Source organism: Lolium rigidum, chromosome 4 (genome assembly GCF_022539505.1).
Source record: "Lolium rigidum isolate FL_2022 chromosome 4, APGP_CSIRO_Lrig_0.1, whole genome shotgun sequence".
NCBI lineage: Eukaryota > Viridiplantae > Streptophyta > Magnoliopsida > Poales > Poaceae > Lolium > Lolium rigidum.
In genome coordinates this window covers 180,175,298-180,195,861 of record NC_061511.1, presented here as the reverse complement: position 1 = coordinate 180,195,861, position 20,564 = coordinate 180,175,298, and the positions used below count along the sequence as shown (strand labels likewise).

At 49.0% G+C, this 20,564-nt stretch overlaps 1 protein-coding gene across 2 annotated transcripts; it reads right to left on the bottom strand.

Moving 5' to 3' along the window:
* Nucleotides 1-863: 863 nt before the first annotated feature.
* LOC124706478 (ubinuclein-1-like) lies at nt 864-18,705 on the bottom strand. 2 transcript variants are annotated; one of them, XM_047238145.1, is made up of 14 exons: nt 18,388-18,705; nt 17,628-17,714; nt 17,422-17,514; nt 15,896-15,972; nt 15,344-15,660; nt 15,057-15,223; nt 14,824-14,929; nt 14,606-14,718; nt 12,662-12,748; nt 4,129-4,251; nt 3,865-4,005; nt 3,508-3,555; nt 1,705-1,806; nt 864-1,524 (listed from the first exon to the last, which is right to left on the bottom strand). In XM_047238145.1, exons 1-14 carry the CDS (start codon nt 18,703-18,705, stop codon nt 1,072-1,074), a joined length of 2,232 nt encoding a protein of 743 aa, XP_047094101.1. In that variant the 3' UTR covers nt 864-1,071. The 2 variants fall into 2 exon arrangements, with proteins under 2 accessions (XP_047094101.1, XP_047094100.1); XM_047238144.1 differs by having other exon boundaries at nt 15,057-15,660.
* Nucleotides 18,706-20,564: the final 1,859 nt, after the last annotated feature.

Sequence of the window (20,564 nt, the reverse complement as noted above, 5' to 3'; positions counted from 1 at the left end):
TTTAAGCTGTGGAAAATATGCAAATGATTTACGTACTGCCTTTGTTGTGCATCCATTTGTATTCGATAATGCTCATTATTTCTGAACATGTGTCTTCGTTATTTAAAATGCGATCATGCGAAGTTAAAAAAGAAAAGAAAACAGGGTCATGCATGCGAAAATGGTGAATGGAACCTGGGTGCGCGCGCACCCATTTACGAAAAGTTCAAAAAAAATACTATTTAAAAGTTTAAAAAAAATGTGAAGTAAAATTTTGCATGTACATATTATGTTGATACTTACTCGTGTAAGTTTTAATGAAAAAATATCATTGTCTGTGACCTGCACAAAAATGACAAAATGTCCGTGAAAACATTTTGTCATTTTTGTGTAGGTCACACACAATGGTATTTCTCCGTGAAAACACACACGAGTAAGTATCAACATAATATCTACATGCAAAAATTTACTTCACATTTTTTTGAAACTTTTAAATAGCATTTTTTTGAACTTTTTGTTAACGGGTGCGCGCGCACCCAGGTTCCATTCCTCCGGGTCGGTCATGCATGTCCATATCCACATAACACCTTTCCAATTGTATCATTTAAATAAGGGTGTGTGACTATTTCTCGGTCAAAGGAGAATTATTGTCAATCAAGCGGTAAAATCTTAGTTGCAACTCACAAGTGTACAATCACAATGCAAATTCAGTAGACAATAGTGTAGGACTCGGCTGAAAGCTAAGTTAATTCTCAGCTTGCTAAGAATTAGCAAAATCGTTCAAATAAAACTTAGATGCAAGGTAAGAGAGCACTAACGACGGAATGATATACACGCCATCCTAGATTGTACTAGGTCGAATCAGTAACATACGAAAGTGACAATTTAGTGACTAAACAATGCAATTATCAATCTGTCCAAACTACAAATGGGACATAAATACCCTCATTCAAGACCGTGCGTTAAGAGTTCATGGTTGCTCAGAAGTCAATTGGCATCGAGCACATCGAACATCTACCTACCTATCTTTGTTACAAGCCAATCCTTGGCCATGGTTTATTTCTTTGCCCAATGAAGCAGCAGAATGATTTGTTAGCTGTAGCCGGGACGTTGGGGGTCGTAGCCCACAACCGCAGGCACTGTCTGGGGAAGGCTACTGCCGGCCTTTGCTTCATCTGCACGCTTTGGAGGCTTTTGCTTTTCACTACCATGCCGCTGGGGAGCCTTCAGTGGGTTAGCTTGCAGATCCACCAAGTCAAGTCCTAGTTTTCGCCTCTTGATGTCTGCAGAAGAACTTCGGTTGCCGTCTGATGCTCCAGCGACGCTCATTTCACCAACTTTGTCAGCAATTCTGGAGACCTGATTATGTCCATAGTTGACGACAGGATATACGGTTTGTGTGCTTGGCATGGGTAGATTGGCGTCTTTAATGGGCGGGTGTATAACTTGCTGTGCCATCGTATATTGTGTCTCCACCAGCTTGCCATCTCTCAACTTGGCGGCAGCGGCTAGCCTTCTCCTCTTCATTCTCTCCTCATTGCGGACCTGATTTTGATTTAGCACGGAGCATCAAGTGAGTGACATTTTCTTCTGATCAGGTACTGACACAAGTTTCATATTGTGCTGGATATTCATAAATGGATATTGCCGAGACTCGGTTTTTCTTTCCTTACTCTTCATTTTATTTATGCATAACCAGAAATGTTAAGCTGAAAGGATATTCACCTTGCGCTGCCGGTACAACAAATTTCTTCTCTGCTTTGATCTTGAAATGGCATCTCGGATTTCAACTTTGTCCATGTAACCTTGTGGCCATAAGTCAGCAAGCTGGTGCACAAAGATAATGCAAACGCATTATTATGAACAAAGTACAAACGCACATGAGGTGGTGTGCCAAAAAAAAAACATCGTTGCTCAGAAGCTTATTAAGTACTCCCTCCGGTCGGATCAAATCCACGCAGAGGTTGTACGTGTGACGCGAGAGCTGGACGCTGAGTGTGCGTCGATTAAATCCGTCCCGAGGTAGTATTACCTCCGTTCTGAAATATAAGCCTTTTTAGAAAGCTATATTAGCTTTGTAAAAAAGGCTTACATTTCAGAATGGCCTTTTTAGAAAGCTAAATTAACACCAATAATTTGAAGAGAGTATAAATCTTTGTGGATAATCTCTAGCTAAAAGGAACGTGGAGGGAATTAAAGGGATTGTTTGTCAACTTTAGATTACCTCATTAAAAAAATCCTTGATTTATATGCAAACTATAGGAGCATGCAGAAAGGCACCATGTACTAGTTGGCTTAGAGACACGTCAGAGTCAATGGTGCTGTCCTTGACAGAGCAGAAAGATGTCTCCTAGTTGCTGGATAAATTATACTCCCTTCGTCCCATAATATAAGATGTTATTACAACCAATGTACTCCCTCTGTTTCTTTTTTACAGTGCGTTTAACTTTTTTTTGCCATTTTTTCATATTAGTCAGCGCGGTAGGACAGTTTCCCCAAAATAGCCCTCCACTACCGCTGCATGCACAATCGCATGGATACAGACCACATATCCCAGGAAAACTCAGGGGTAAAATAGCGAGGAACAAAAGAAAAGAGCCATGCAACAGCTCTCCTTGGTATGCAGGTCAGCCCTTAAGCGTAGAATCAAGTGGGACAGAGGGAGGAGTTAATATGTTAACATCTTATATTATGGGATGGAGGGAGTAAGTTCTAACGTCACTACTGACAGATACTCCCTCTGTCCCAAGATATAAGGCGCCCTTAAATTTCGCTGGTCAACAACTTATAACTTTGGCTATGATGTGTACTTATAATATGTCCAAAAAAAAATGAAACGAAAGAGAGTTTCAAGATGAATGGTACCATTTTTACATTCTCAATCCATATGATTAAGTATATATTAATGGTCAAAGTCACACATCAAAGACCGTGCGAAAAAAGTGTGCCTTATATTTTGGAGCGGAGGGAGTATATGAGATCACAATTACCAAAAAAAGTAGCACTAGCAAGGGAAGACATAGGCTCACGGTAAAGAAATTGCATGAAAGTAAGTACCATACCAGAACTGCAATTGTGACTTTTAAGGATTACATATACTCCCTCCATCTAAAAGTGTAAGACATATTTGGCTTGTTACAAAGTCAAACTTTCTTATATTTGACCAAGTTTATAGAAATAATTATTGATATCTATAATACAACATATATGCCATTAAAGTGCATTTCATGATGTATCTATTGGTTTGGCTTTGTAGGTATTGATATTTTTATCTAAACACTTGGCCAAACTTTAGGTAGTTTAACTTTCTAACAAACTAAATTTGTCTTACAATTTTTTATGGAGTACAATGTAGTACTCCCTCCGACCCATAATAAGTGTTGTGGTTTTGAGGAAGTAGATTTTTTAAACAGATGTTCTAACAAATGGTTTAGGATTGCAATAATTGAAAATCAGATTCCAAAATAACTACAAAACAAGAATGAGGGAGAAAGGGAAAAAAGAAACATGTCAATCGGCAGGCCATACCTCTACATATAACTTGCGACTCTGAGGCCCCTTGTCTTCATCCATACCCTGAAAAGCAAGCGGTACTCTACAATTAAGAATAATCTTAAGTTATTTGGAACTTGAGGTTTTGAAGTGATACTAGGCTAAAGTGGGATGCCTTTCAAACCCACACTTGTTTCAAAGCAATTCTACTAGGCTGCTCCTGATTGGGAGAGCAAGGATTTATCTCTTCACGAAATATACACACGTACAGTAGACAAAAACTACAACTAAAAACAGAAAACTATCCCTGTTACCAAAGCATTCAGTGTCTCTGTATAAAGAGGGCCAATTGCCCACTAACTTTGAAATCTTATCAATAGTTGCATGCTATACCTCAACATAAAGATCATAGAGATCACAAATCCTATCCTCCAACGGAGCATCCAGAACAAATTTTCCTTTTAAGGCTCTCCTTTCATCAATATTGACAACCCCTTGAATATCATCAGCTGAATCATCCTTCTGTTCAGTAACCTGAAAGCAAATGGAGACAATAGCTCCTAAATTAAATTTCTGATGTACTGATGAAAACAAAGCTAAAATAAAATTCATGAATCTAAATAAAGTAAGTCGTAAACATCTTAAGCAGCATTGCACCTTGGGCTTGGTGGCTAGACGTGCTTTGACCATTTCATAGATCTCAGTTTTCACTTGCTGGAACTTGTCATCCTTCTCTTGTTTAGCACAATTACCAGATTCAACCATTTCTTTCATGTTTCTCTGTATCAAAATACCAAAACATTTAGTGAAAACCTGAAGAAATCATGAGGTCATTCTACAGCAGTGGCAATCAATATACATAACACAAGGCGATACAGTAAACAGTTCTTAGCAATGCAAAACATGATGTAAGCAATATACAGGCCACAGCTGATAGATGATAAACAAAGTCAGGCACTCAAGACTAGTCTTTACCCTGACATGCGCAATCAACATTGTAGTAGGAACTCGCTCCTCAAGTGCATCGAGCAAGAGGTTCCTATTTGGCTAGAGTTGAGGAGTGTGGCGTTTTGGAGCTCGGGCTACATGGACCCCTTTTTTCAAAAATTCGAAAATGGCATTTCGTAGTTTCAAAAAATTATAAACAAAAATTCTAGAGGTAGAGAATGCTGTACTCTACCACTATGCAAAAAACGCAATACTAAAGACTCAGTATTTTGGGTTGTGCAAAATTCACAAAATTGTGGATCTGAAAGAGTGAACAGTACATATTTTGAAACCTCCAACTCCAACATTTGTCAGAATTTGTCATTTTTGTGTAGCCTAGAATACAACATAGGGAAAGGTGTCACAGAACATCAAATTTGTGACTTTTGCTTTTCATATCTCTCAAACTATATAATATATAAATTTAATTTTTTGGCAAGTCACTTAAAAATAACAAATAGAATGGGGGAAAATAGTTCAGATTATTTTTGTGCAATTTCAAATTTTAAAAAATTCAAAATAAATTCTTGAAATATATATATATATATATATACACATAATGACATAAAAAATCCAAAATATTTTTCCCATATTCTAGTTGTTATGTTTAGATGATCTGCAAAATTTCAAGTTCAGAGATTGTGTGGCGTGAGAGATACAAAAAAAAGTTGTTTGAGAGCGAAAAAATGAGCTAGCACGGATCTTGATGGAGTATAGACGGTCTGGGTACGGGTGCGCGCTGAGCACCTGCTCCAAAAATCCTCTCTCATACAACATATTCCATCCTGAGGTTTTGCAAAGTGGTAGTGTAGAATTGTTTTCAGAATTTTTGAAACTTTAAAATGTCAAATTTGAATTTGGGAAAAAAAACAGGAGCAATGTAGCTTGGGCTACATTTGGGGCTTCCATAGAGTTGATTAATTAGTGGTGCTATCATGTGGATCCTTTCTTAAATAAAAAGATAACTGGGCTGGGCTGTCACTAGACCAAGTAAAAGGTCAAGGGTAATACTCCCTCCATCCCATGAAACATGTCTTAATGTATAGATACATCCAAATCCAGACAAAGTTAAGACATGTTTCATGGGAGGTGTTTAAGATTCTTTTTGTAATTAGATCGGCCATATTATGGCACACTTTATGATTTGTAATTTACACTAGCAGTTCAAACTCCTATACCTGTAACCATCTACATATTCATATAATGGAGACTCTCGTACTGTTTCCTGGCCAATAAAAAGAAGACAATAGGCCGAAAATATAGTTCATTTATCATGGACATCTGCTTGTTCATTTACATAAAAACAATTTTAGCCCGCTGTCGGTAGCATTGTTATTGATTATTATCAAATGATGAAATCCAGTACCAGGCATTTGATTCCTGCTAAAAATAATAGAATATCCCAATGACTTGAACAGAAAAATGCAAATAATGAAAAAGCGCAATCAAATAACAATCCAAAATGCATTCTTATAAAAAGATATCAGCCTGCAAATAGCCATATAAACAGTCATTGGATTCATTAACCAACCTTTCTCAATAGAAGATCTACTATTACGAGTCCCTCCGTCCAGGAAGCTCCAAGCACTGAGATGGCTCTCCCCGCTCCCACCGCTCCTAGCCTAGCCTAGCCTCCCACCACCACCACCGGAGCCCCGCCGCCGTCGCTGCTCTCCGTCGACCGCCCCTCCCCGTCATGGCCTCCCCCGCGTCCGCCTCCGACGCGTCCTGCTCCGCGGACGGCCTCCGCTGGCGGAGATCTGGCAGCGAGTCCTCCTGCGCGCGCAGCTACTCCGACGTCACGCGCGCCGCCGCGGTGCCGCCAAGCCCCGCCGCCGCACCGACCCCTGTCGCTGCTCCCTCCGGCGCCGCCACCGCCCGGAGGGCGCCCGCCGCCACCCGCCTCGGCCCCCGCTCGGAGGTGCACCGGGTCAACCGCGAGCCCGCCGTCGACGCCGAGGGCTTCCAACAGCCGCGCCGCAGGTACCACAACCGCCGCCCCCGTCGCCCTGAGGCGCGTCGCTCTCCGCCTCGGCCCCGCCGTAGCCCCTCGCCTGTGGAGGACGCCAGCATCTGCTTCCGGTGCCTTGAGCCCGGGCACATCGTGCGCGACTGCACCAACAAGGTGCGATGCCGCAAGAGCCTCTTCCCCGGCCATGAGTCCTGGGAGTGCGGGCCCCGGCAGCGCCAGGCCCGGCGCGAGGTCGAGCGCGCGGCGCCTCCTGCTCCGACGCGCCGCACCACCCCTCCGCCGCCGCCCCCACCTCCGGCCACTGCGCACGCGACGCCCACCGCCCTCGCGACCCCGGCCCCGACGCGTGTCATCGTATCACGCTCCGTCGAGATGGAGGAATCCGAGCGCATGCTCGAGCGCGCCATGCTGGCGACCATCACCGGCACCCGCCCGGCCGTCGGCATCGACGACGTCGCCGACCCGTCGCACGCCTCCTTCGAGCTTTCGCCGGGAGACTTCACGGTGCACATTCACCACCCCGAGGACTTCCTCGTCATCTTCTCCAGCATGCAGATCAAGGCGCGGATCAGTGGCGATCACTTCGTCAGCTGTCCCGCGTTCTCCCTCATGATGCGGCCATGGTGCAAACTCGCCCATGCCGGCTCGGGAAGGTTCGAATATCGCGTCGAGCTTGCTCTCCGCGGAATCCCTCCCCAAGCCTGGCAGCTATCCACGGCTGAGCACCTCCTCGCCCCAAGCTGCTGGATTGAAAAGATTCACCCCGACACCCGCTCCTGCGCCAACCTCGCCGTCTTCCGCTGCACCGTCCGCGCCCACAGCCCCGCCGACATTCGCTCCCATGCCATTCTCGAGGTCGTTGAGCTGGTCCCGTCGCAGTCGCGCGTACCATCTCAGGCGCCGCAGGTCAAGACCCTCACCTACCCCATTAGCATCGAGATCGTGCACGCCGTCGCCGAGGGAGACACCCTAGCCGCCCAGGCTCCGGACACCGACGCCAACGGTGGCGCAGCGAACCAGGATGGTGCGCGCGGCAACGGCGACGGCCGCCCACGCAACAGGAGGAGAGGACGCAAGCGTCGCCGCACCGCCGACACCCCTGACGGCCGCGCGGATGGCATGGCCCTCGACGACCTCGGCTCCATGGACCTAGGCCCGCATGTCCGGGCTGACGGCCTCGCCATGTCCGCTTGGCCCTCCCGCCGGCAGCCGCCGCGCAGCGGCGCGCCGCCACCGGTGCTGGAGAGGACCATCGACCCGTGGCCGCGCCAGCGCCGGGCCCACCGTTCTCGTCGCCATGCCAAAAAGGGAAAAAGATGGGGCTGGAAAAAGAAGGATGCAGAGTTGGGCCCATTGCCAAAGCCTGTTGCAGATCCAGGGACAGATGTCCTAGCCTCACTCGCCGAATCAGAGATTCCCTGCACACCGGACGCCACCAGCCGTTCAAACCCCCTGTCGGCTTGTGTGCATGGACAGGAGGAGCCTGACGCGCTTTCGCAAAGCGTGCCCCGGGATCAGTGCGGCGACCAACCCACGCCCAGCTTCGTGCTGGAGACGCAGCCGCTGGACCCACCGCTCCCTGCTGCAGATCTCTTGTCGGGCCTTGGCGTTGCTACCTCGTCTCCTTCGACCGAGGTTTTGGAGCCTATTGTTGACCGTGCCGCTGCGGACATAGTTGGCGCCAACGCCACCGCCGCGCCATCACTCATGACGTCACCCGAAGCCGCCAGCGACCAAGCAAGCCCACGGCCCAACACCTGTGAGAGCCCGCTCACGATCCTGCGCCGTCCAGCTCCTGTGGATACGGATGATGGGCCATCCAACGAAGCCCAGGCCTCCGCGCAGCCCATGGCGGCCTCCCTCGCGGCTGCATGCACGCCCTCTCCACGGCCAGCTGCGAGGTTTGCCTCGCCGCCGATCACCATGCGCCGCCGGAGACCATGCCCGCCGCAGCCTTGGACGCTTGGTGATTTCCTTACGGCGGCCACCAAGCACCTCACCGCCGCTCTGCCCACGCCGGGCGCCGCGAGCAGAGGCCCGCGCTCAACTTCGCGCCGCGCCGGGGACGCTCCGCATGTGCCGCCGCTGCCGCGCCGCCCACGGCAGAGCGACGCGCCCACATGCACGTCCTGCGCTCGCTTGGCATCATCGGGGCCAACCAGAGGATCACTGCGGAAGAGATGAAGACTTACGAAGGCATGTTCGCGACGCCGATCCCGCTCACCGTTCTCACGGCCATGGCTGCCCTGGTGGACCGTGAGATGCCGCCGATCGCTACTGCGCTGGATGCTGCCGCCACCCCTGGTGGGCCGGTCCTCGTCTAGCCGCGCTAGTGCCTCACCACCGTCGATCTCTTCCCCATGGATCACGGCCTTAAGATAGCTAACTGGAACGTGCACGGCATTAACGCTCGTGCCCGTCGCACCGCCATTCGCTCGTTGATTGATTCCACCGACGCTTCCATTGTTTGTCTTCAAGAAACTAAGATGGAGCTTGTCTACTCGTCTGTTGTCCTTGAGTTGCTTGGCTCTGAGTTTGACGACTACGTGTACTTGCCAGCGATCGGCACGCGCGGCGGCATTCTTCTTGCTTGGAAGAGCACGGTTGTCTCGATCTCCGACCCGGAGTTCACCGCCCACGCGCTCTCCGCCAAGCTCTGCACGCCCGGCGGCACCCCCTGGTGGATCACAGTTGTTTAAGGGCCCCAAACTGACGCCGACAAGATCGCGTTCCTCCAGGAATTGCGCGAGGTCCGCGCTGCGTGCCCCGGGCCTTGGCTGCTCTGCGGAGATTTTAATCTCATCTACCGCGACGGCGACAAGAACAATTCCAACCTAAACCGGCGCATGATGGGACGCTTTCGCCGCGTGCTCAATGACTTGGCTCTCAAGGAGATCTACCTCAACGGTAGAAGATACACCTGGTCCAACGGCCAATCGCCGCCCACGCTCGTGCACCTTGATCGCTTCTTCTGCACCACGGACTGGGAAGAAAGCCACGGAGAATGCCACCTGCGCTGCCTCGCCTCCGTCGTCTCCGACCACTCCCCGCTGCTGCTTGATTGCTCGCCCATGCCCGCTGGCCACCGCCGTTTCCGTTTTGAGGAGTTCTGGTTACGCCTGGACGGGTTCCACGACACGGTCACCGCGGCCTGGAACTCTGTCCACCACGCCGACCCCTTCCAGCGACTCTGGCTTCGCCTGCACGCCAAGGCGCGCAGCCTCACCAGCTGGAGCTCGAAGACTGGGTAGCGTCTGGATGCGCATGGCGATCGCCAGGGACCTTATCCTACGCTTCGACAAAGCCCAGGAGGACCGTGCCCTTTCCGCGCACGAGACCTGGCTGCACAAGCAGCTTAAGGCCACTTATCTAGGGTTGGCGTCTCTGGACCGCACCATCGCCCGCCAGCGTGCGCGGATCGCCTGCCTCCGCGATGGTGACGCCAATACGGCATTCTTCCATCAGCAGTGCACCTACAGGAGACAAAAGAATAGGATCTACGCCATCCGCGTCGGCGACCGGACGATCACCGATCAGGCCGCCATTGCCGAGGCTGCCTTCGCTCATTACGACGGCCTCGCCGGGCACCAATGTCGCGCGGGACCGCACGCTGGATTTCACGCAGCTTATTGAGCCCACGGACAGCCCGGACGCTCTTGAGGCCCCCTTACCGTCGACGAGATCCGGAACGCCGTCAAACGCATGCCGGCCCGCAAGGCTCCCGGACTCGACGGCTCACCGCGGAATTCCTTCGTGCGTGTTGGACCACCGTCAGCGGGACGTTGTCGACGTGTTCCGGCGCAGCTCTTCCAGCCTGCGCGGCAGAGGGCTTCATCGCCTCAACCGGGCGCCGATGACGCTGCTTCCCAAGCGTGCGGACGCGGCCGCCCCGGGTGACTACCGGCCCATAAGCCTCATCCACCCGATCGCCAAGCTCTTCGCCAAGACGCCGTCGCTTCGCCTAGCGCCGCACCTCGACGGCCCGGTCGGCACCAACCGAACGCGTTCATCGGCGGCCGAGCCCGCACGACAACTTCCTCCCGGTGAAGCAATCCGCACGCCTCCTCGCACCGGCTCGGAGCACCTCGGGTCCTCCTCAAGCTCGATCTCGCGCGCGCCTTCGATTCCATCTCGTGGCCCTTCCTCTTCGAAGTGCTACGACAGTATGGATTCGGAGATCGCTTCCTAGAGTGGATCGCGATTCTGCTCTCCTCGTCGAGCACGAGGGTTTTGGTTAATGGCGAGCCGGGCCCTCCCATATGGCACCGCCGCGGACTGAGACAGGGCGACCCTCTTTCGCCCCAACTCTTCGTCCTCGGCGTCGACGCCTTGGGCCGCCTCATCCAACGCGCTGCCCATCATGGCATCCTGTAGCGTCTACACCCTACGCGTGTCGTCCCCGCGTTCTCGCTTTACGCCGACGATGTGGTCCTGTTCTGCTGCCCCACGCTGGAGGACGTCACCGCCGTGCGCGAGATCCTGCAGTTATTTGGCCGCGCCTCTGGCCTGCAGGTCAACTACTCGAAGAGCTCGGCCACGCTTATCCGCTGCGACCAGGACGATGCCACGCCGGTGGTCCAAGAGCTAGGCTGCCCCATCGTCGATCTTCCCATCTCCTACCTCGGCATCCCGCTGACCCTGAGGAGGCCCACAGCTGCGCAGATGCAACCGCTGGTTGAGCGCGCCGCTGCCGGCCTGCCTACTTGGAAAGCCAAGCTTATGACCAAGGCAGGAAGGGCGACCATGGTCAAGGCCGTGATCAGTGCTATTCCGATCCACCAACGGCTCGTCCTTGCACCGCCTAAGAAAACCCTCAAGCTCATCGACAAGATCAAGCAGGGATTCCTCTGGGAAGGAAAGAGGGAGGCCAAGGGCGGCAACTGCCATGTCAATTGGAAGCGAGTGTGCCGGCCTCTCGCCTACGGCGGCCTTGGCATTCCTGACATTGAACGGACTGGCCTGGCCCTGCGCTTGCGCTGGCTATGGCTTGCCCGCACCGACAACAGGCACGCCTGGAGGGACCTGGACCTGCAATTCTCGGCCGAGGAGCGCGCGATCTTCTTCGCCTCCACCAGCATGGTCATTGGGAACGGTCAGCAGGCGCTCTTTTGGGAAGACAGATGGATCGATGGCCGGGCTGCACGCGAGATCGCGCCTGCGCTGTTTGATTGCATCCCCAAACGCCGCCGCAAAATCAGGACCGTGGCGCAAGGTCTCCAGGGGAACAGTTGGGCCCGCGACATACATGGCATCCTTGGCATCCACGAGATCGGCCAGTACCTACAGCTCTGGATGGCCATCGCCCACACCACGCTGACGACGGAGCCGGACAGACTCGTTTGGAAGTGGACGGACAGCGGCTCTTACACAGCCAAGTCCTGCTACCTCGCGCTGTTCCAGGGCTCGACCATGTCCAGCTCGTGGAAACTTACCTGGAAGACCTGGGCGCCGCCGCGCGTCAAATTCTTCAGCTGGTTAGCGAGCATGGACCGTTGCTGGACTGCGGAGAGACTGGCCCGGCGAGGACTGCAACACCATCCCAGGTGCTTGCTGTGCGACCAGCTGCCGGAGACGATGCATCATCTCATCCTAGCCTGCCCCTTCTCTAGGCAGGTCTGGCATGAGGTGTTGGCGCGCCTACGCATGACTTGCCAGCCACCTACCGACGCCGACGCAACCCTGGACGACTGGTGGCGTAGAGCGAGGCAGGGAACCCCCAAAATCATACGCAAAGGCCTGGACTCCATCACCCTGCTCACGCCGTGGCTAATCTGGAAACACCGCAATGCCTGCGTATTTGACAGAAGCCAACCATCGGTCTTTGGATTGGTGGACGACATCATGGAGGAGGCTGTTCAGTGGGCTAGGGCAGGGGCTAAGGGTTTAAGGGTTGTGCTGCCGACGACTTGGGACGTGCACTGATGTTGTTTTCTTTCTCTGTTCTCTCCCTCTTAGGAGGCTTGTAAAACTCCCTATCTTTTCAATGCAATGAAACGCAAAAGTCTTTTGCGTTTTCTCGAAAAAAAAAAGATCTACTATTACAACATCCTCTAATTATTTTCCATGTGCATGAAATTATTACATAATTAACAATCTTATCTTTTGGAATCTGAAACGCACAAAAGCAACCACCTAAAAGAATTATAATGCCAAGCAATGAACACATACTTTAAAAGAGTGCCCAATCAATATCACAATGCACATATCTTAACAACCGCTACCTCTACTCACCTTCAGTGTCCTACGCTGCACCAGGTGCCCCACTATGCCCATGAGGCGGTTGATCAATTCATCTTCTGGTATTTTACCCTGATTCACCTGCATTTATCAAGATTCGGCTGTTGTGAGCTGCAAAAGTAAAACTGCCAGGCACTTCTACTGAAAACACAAAAACAAGCACAGGCTGTACTTCTTCAAGCTTCTACATTCACATAATGAATAGCAGCAGCACAGGAACTCAAGGTGTGCCTGACTACATCTCTCTACTAAAAGCGTAAATTCTGCAAAGCTGCACTTTTTCTGCCAAAGCTACCAGGGAACAACGGATGTGTTTGGTTTGAGCCCCAACTAGCCCAACCAAAAAATTTGCATGACCAAAAATTTGGTGACCTAGTGCTGTTTGGACTATAGTCATGGTTCATTGCCAATCTTTTGGCAAAATAATTTGGCCTCCATTCGGTTTGCAGCCAACTGATTTCTAGCAACTTGGATTAGTTTTCTTTTGACGGTAGTTGGATTGTGTTGCTTGGTTTGGTTCTAAATACATAGAACATTGCTAAAAAACTGAAAATAGTGCCAAGTATTACAATTCAAAATAATATCGAACACTTCAGTGTGGCACTACAGCTACTCTTTTGATGTTCTTAAATTTGACACAAAGCCACAAGAACCCTGCTGGGCAGCAGCATGAACTTTTGCACGAGAGAAAGAATGGTGCGAACAGAGCTGCAGGCTTGTCTATTGAGCCATCAAAGCAACAGACTGGTTTGCCAAAGAAAAAGAAGCAACCAACTGGGACCACCACCAGGGGACACTGCCAACTTTTGGAGAAGGTTTTTGCAACCCTCAAGTCGCTCACGATTTGGCCAGTATAGCACAGGCACGGGCATGGTGGGTTGGGCAAGCCAAATCTTGTGGGCTAGCCAATTATTTGGCTGGTACACATTAGTTAAACCAAACACACCCTACATTTAAGATTGCACTTCGCATTTCAGATATCTACAGATATAGTCACTGAAGACCACTGAACATGGGGAATTGTAGCTTCTACCGCGCAGACACTAACCCCATCCCAATCTGCTCTGGTGTCCGCACTTGCATCCCTGCCTGCTGCCACCATCCCTGTTGCCAACTTTCCATCAGCTAGGGGTTGCAGCTGAAACTGCGACTCCCATCATGTCATCTCTCCACCTCCAGGCCTCTGCTTACCATTGCCAGCCATTGCAGCAGGTTATCTTCACTCTCCTGCCTCCCTCTCTTATTCTACATGCCTGGGTGATGTACTCTGTTTCTTACTCCCCTCCCTCTTCTGTTTGTTGTTGTGCTCTGATATCTCTTTATATGCTTGCTTGATTGCTCATGCCTGAAGCTAAATGCTATTGGCAGATTACTGTTACAATGTGAGATTGTGAATCTTGAGTTGATGCTTCATGAAGCATTGCATAATGTCATCTTTCTATATACTTGATGGTTGATGCATGGCAGCCATGCTCTTGCTACATTATGTATGTGTGTACAGTGTCACCTCAGCACTCGCCATATGTGGTGTGGTGGGTTGTGAGGTTTTTCACCTTATCGCTGTGGTAACTATGGGCTACTGATTTTTTATGAATGACGTGTATAAAAGGTAATCTGCCCGGATTGTGATACAAAAATAGTGTACAAAATTAGCAGACAAGTATAATAGAAGAAAACTATTAACTCAGAAGAACAAGAAAACTGCTATGCATACCTTAATAGGATACTAAGTTACAGCAATTATTTGTAATAGAAGATCCCGATATAAAAATATGAACAGTCAAGCACTGAGACAAGCTCGCAGGAAAAAAAAACTGAACATCAATATGGCAGTACTCAAATCTAAGTAACTTTATATGCATGTAAGGAAAAAATGCAGGCAGCGAGTAATCAGAAGCATTTTGCGCTCATGTAAAGTATGGTGTGGCAGAACATTACCGATAACCTTGCGACCCTAGCAAGTTTCTGTTTTACTTCTTGAGGCAATCTTCTTTTGACCGCTGCTTGAGAATTTGGATCAATCTCCGGAACGTCAAGAGTCTGCGGTCTATCTGCGAGGAAAAATATGAAGTAGCAAACACATAAAGTTAATACCAGAAATACTTCAAAATAAGTATACAATCTAGCATAAAAAAGGTTGGCCACAAGGTACGCACATTCAATTTCACTGACAATATTTTGAAGGTCACGAATAGCTCGCTCAAGTCTAGTACCCTTGGCCTTGATACCAGAACCTTCTGCACGCCTATTCGCTGACAATTGCTGAAAAGGTAGTACAGGATATGATACAAACTATTAGTACATCCAATATCCTCTGCTTTGGGCTTGGAAGCTAAACTACGAAGCATACCATGCTGGCATGCTCAATACCAGTTCCTCCGTTTCCTACCATTGTTTGTGTCGAATGCACATTGTTGGCAGTAGCCAAGCCAGAAAATTGAGTGGCGCCATAGTCTTCTTTGCGGCGCATTTTATTTGACAAATCTTGCTTCGCCCCATTAGAAGATTTTTTCGATGGGAGATCAAGTTGCACCGGAGCATCCTTATCCAAGCATGCTGAATAAGGGTATGTATCATTGGTTCTAGACTTACGAGAAAAATCAACAGCCTGAAGTGCTGCAGTTTTATGCTTGTCTAAGTCCTTTATTTCTGAAGAGGGTAATGAGACATCCTTACTTGGTATCTTCAGATGTGATGCATACTCAGCACCAATTGCATTGTCACTGGAATTAATTTTCTGCATTCTTCCAGTGGAATTACTTCTATTCTTCACAGATTTACTGCCTTCAGAGTGATACTCACTGTAAGAACTTAACTCATTCTTTCCTATTTCAAGTGTGTTCCTTTTAGGGGGTTTTACAGCCATGCCGTCTGGTCTGATCTCCCGGCTATTTTCAATGTAAGAACTCGATGGGTCTCTTCTTCTTCGTTTCTTTGGTGCAACATTTTGTATTGAGCCATCTGGTACAACATTTTGTACTGAGCCATTCTCACTGCAAAACAAAGCTGAAGTAATGTCATTATTTATGTCCTATAATGCCATATATGTAAAGCATGTAATAATAAGCTCGAGTTGCTGCATGGTTGTTAGTAAATCATCTACTCCCATAATACCATTATGAAGAATTAGCACTAGTAAGACGCAACATAATGTCTGAGGGGTTGGGCTGGTTGTAGCTCAAATTGTGTAACTCAGCAGTTGCAAATCAAAAGTATCAGCAAAATCACCTTTGTTCCAATTTCCCTTTGTTCACAAAAAATCCGGTGTGCTTGGTTGCCAAATTGTCAACTTCAAAGTACTCATCCTATAGACGCAAGTAATAACAGTGAGAATCACAACACTTGCTATTAGTATAGCATTCTCAAAGCTTTCAATGATACAGCAAAATGATAGAGCTCGATGTCTAAAATGGCAGCAATAAACATGTAAATTTGGCACTTTGGTCTGCACAGAATCTGATAAGTAACAAGATTTGGAACTACTTGATGCACTGCCGAACATATGTTTAGCAAAATCCTTCACAGGTATATAGGTCACAACATGTGCTACTAATATGTATAAGAATTTGACTGTTCTTGCTGACACCTAAGTGGAGAAATACCATATCAAACACAAGCAAATGAAGCTTCATTATCCTTACTATTAGAGTACTAGGCTGCTCACAACAAGAAAGAATGAGTACATATGATTCTCAATATAGATTAAGAAGGTCAGGTTTAAGTGGTTGTCACAATTGTTCAATAGAGTATGTATAAGAGCAACTCTAGCAGATCCCGCAAAAGGGCTAAAAGTCAAAAAAAAAAGAACTGCACCGAATGGATCCTGCATCACGGTTCGACCTGCAAATATTTTTGCGGGAAAAAGTAAAAGGAGCTTCTGGTACTCCCTCCATCCCAAAAAAAAGCTGCTCAAGTTACATGTTTTTAGTGTGTAGATACATTTGTATATAGAAAAAGTTGAGCAACTTATTTTAGGACAGAGGGAGTACATCATATATGTGGTTCCGGGGGTCGATTTAAGGTGAACTGCAAACCTGAGACGAGAAAAATCTCACGCCCGAAGGCGGCCAGGGTGCTCACGCCGGCAGTCAATTTCGCGGCGCGGTGGTTATTCAACTGTCGGCGAGAAGGTTCAATTCCCCGGATCTATTTCCGATTTCTAATCTCGAACCGCTTATTCCTCAACGATTGAGGCCGGCATGGTTGGTGCGCCCAGAGCTCAACGAACTCATCGCGGAGGACAAGGTCAGACTCCAAGGGGGTAGTTCTGAGGTGCTGCGGCAAGTTACGGGGCGCCTGCCCCGGCCCCAAGACAGGTTGACGGGCATCCATGGCACCTCAACGGGACAAAGCTGTGGAGGCTGGGGTGGGGCTGCTGGGTCGGAAACAAGGAGGGGCGGCGGGGGCGGCCGGGGCCAGGGAGGCAGGGGCTAAGAGCCAGTCAGATCGAGAGGAGGCAGGGGCTGCTCTACATATACGTACACGCAGTCCACCAGGGGAGTGGGGGGGGGGGACGAAGTTTAAAAGGAAAAATAAGGGCTGGCCCACATTTACGGCATGTTTTTTGCGCATCTGTTCTGTACAAACAACTTTTGCAATACCCATTTTTGCAGTATCTGCTAGAGTTGCTCTAAAGGTGCATTGCATGTCGAGCATGTTATAAAAACAGTAAATAGGCAGAACCATAGAACTAGCATTGCCATAATGCTACCATCAAAGTAAGAAAAAAGGCTGTAACAATGGTAAAAACTAACCAATTCAGCGTCATCAATGAATGAATCTTCAGTGTCATATTGATCATCATCAGGCACATCATCCATATCTTCTTCGTCACTACTATGTTTGCCCTGTCAGAGTACGGTATGAGGACATAGCAAATATGTTAGGCACTAATGCACATGGTGTAAAAAGGAGAAAAAAAATCATGTCCTCTCTTGTGCTATCATCATGTGTGACTTACCATGTAGAGACGCTCAATTTTCTCAATAACTGAATTGAACCGATTCGACTGGGATGGATCATTTGGGTCGTTCTCTGCTGGATGTACCTGATTCAAAAGATGAGATAGCCTCAATATCAAATACGGACTATATTACAACTGTTGTGCAACAACAGAACTAGTTACACTTATCACATGTGGAAACAGGATAGCTGATTCAACCCAATGAATGGGTTGAGTGCGGCAACTTTCAATGTGAATGATAAGGGTGACATGTAATACATATTTTCAATATACTGGATTACTGAGAAGCAAATACAGGAAATCTTAATTAATAATGGCTTGTCCCTTGTATAGTAGCATATCAGAAGTAAAATTCAGTTTAACAGTAACCAATTCATCGGTTATCGCGAGAAGGCATCTTGATTTTCATTAGGGTTTTGGCGCGCACCTGGCGGCAAGCGCGTATATGTTCTGAAATTTTCGATGCCCTGGAGAAGAAGCAAAGCGGACATAATCCATGCTCCCCGCAAAGGCTTACACAACATCACCCGATGTATGCCTTATCTGTATGTTAAATCTCCTAGATTATACTTATTTTCTGTGTCGCAAACTAGTTCTATGCATAGCGCTAATCTACAATAGATGCACTATAACAGAACCTCTTCCACTCGAAATCCATCAGTTTCCAGGCCCAAAAGTTGCACGCGCATAGGTAACGTAATAATACAGCAAGGGAGCGAAACCGCGAGATGGAGAACGAGAGGGCACGAAGACCTACCGCGCCGGATGGTCCCGCGAGGGGCCCGACGACGACCGGCTGGACCGGAGCCGCCGCAGCGGCGGCCGCGGCGGGCAGAGAGGGCGGCAGGGCGGGTCCCGGGCCGGCCTCCTTGAGCAGCTTCTTCCACGACACAATGGTGGTCTCCCCGGGCCGGAGCTCGACGGAGAAAATCTGCCTCGCGGCGCCCGCAGCGGCGGGCGCAGGCGGCGGGTGGGCGGGCGTCGCGGGAGCGGGAGCCCTCGCGGCGGGCTCCGCGGCGGCGGGTTGGGGAGGCGCGGGGGCGCGCAGGGGCAGGGCGGGCGCGGGATCGTCCATGGCGCCGCGAATTGCGGGGTTAGGGCCTCGGATCAGCGGGCTTGGCGCATCGGATCGAGGGGGTTCCGGGGCCGGCGAGGGCGGGAGGGAGTAGCTGGTCGCGGCGGGACGGGGAGTAGGAGGAGGAGGGCCGGCGGGCTGGAGCGGCGCGCGGGATGCCGGGATGGTACTTGTTGTCAGGTGGGTGAGGAGGAGGAGGACGGGCGAGGGCGATGAGGCTATTCGCTCAAGGCTGAATCAACAACGGTAGACGACGCGTGAGTCGACGGATTTACCCTCCGCGCGCCGTCACCGTCACCCACCGTGGACGTTTACCGTTTCCACTCGCGGGCTAGGCCGTCTGTCTGTTCGCATGCCGCCGCGCGGGCTGAGATGAGATGATGCCCTCTGGTTTTGTCCTGTTTGCGTGGGCCTCCGGCCTAGGTGATTCCTATATGCCGACCAGGTCGGCACCTGCACCGCGCCGCACACCCCCCGCGCGCGGTGTGGGCCGGCCCGGTTAGGCGAATTTTCACTGTTTTTTCTCCCCTTTTTTTCTTTTCTTTTCTGTTTTCTGTTTTCTTTTTTAGTGTTTCTTTTTTTGTTCTCTCGTTTTATTTATTGTTTAAAATAATTTTCGAAAACTTACAAATTTTGAAAAATGTTCAAGTTTAAACAAATTTAAATGAATTTCGAAATTTTTAATTTTTTTGAATCTTTGAACAAATCTTGAAATTTGAACAATTTTTTATTTTGGAACATTTTTAAATTTTGCACGAATTTTGAAGTTGGAACAAAACAAATATCTGGAACAAATTTTCAAAATTTGGATGAATTTTGAACAATTAAAATTTTGAACGATTTTCGAAATTTGAACAAAATTTTAATTTCGAACAATTTTTAAATTTTGGGCTATTTTCAAATTTTGAACGAAATTAAAATAGAACATTTTTGAAATATGTAGACAGAAAATTTTGAACAAATTTTGAAAACATAAAAAGGCATGTAAAATGTTAGTTTTAAAAACAAAACTCTAAACAGAAAAAAAAAATAAGAAAACGAAAACGGAAAAAGAAAAAGAGATTTACCTACTGGGCCGCGGCCCAGTTAACATCCGGGAAGGTGGAGGGTGTGCGGCAACTCTTTCTTGCCAATCAGGTCGGTGTATAGCACCACCCTCCGGCCTATACTCCACGAGCAATAGCGATGTCCATTAATATTTTAGAAAATAATTTTTTCTTTAATTTCATAAATATTACGTATTTTTGAATATTTTGAAATATACCGTGGTGTCAGGCTGGCCTAACCCAACTAGTAACTGTAGGGATTCGTTGCATAGAAAACAAAAAATTTCCTACCGCGAACACGCAATCCAAGCCAAGATGCAATCTAGAAGACGGTAGCAACGAGGGGATTATCGAGTCTCACCCTTGAAGAGATTCCAAAGCCTACAAGATGAGGCTCTTGTTGCTGCGGTAGACGTTCACTTGCCGCTTGCAAAAGCGCGTAGAAGATCTTGTTCACGGCGCCACAAACGGGCAGCACCTCCGTACTCGGTCACACATTCGGTTGTTGATGAAGACGACGTCCACCTCCCGTTCCGGCGGGCAGCGGAAGTAGTAGCTCCTCTTGAATCCGACAACACGACGGCGTGGTGTCGGTGGTGGTGGAGAATCCGGCGGAGCTTCGCTAAGCGTGCGGGGAAGAAGGAGAATCCGACAACACGACGGCGTGGTGTCGGTGGCGGGTGGAGAATCCCGGCGAGCTTCGCTGCGTGCGGCTAGGGAGTAGCCGGGGCCCCTAGGATCGGTGGCACGCCGGCCATCTAGGCGGCGCGGCCACCTTGTGGTGTTTGGGTGGCCGGCCCCCTCCCCTGGCCC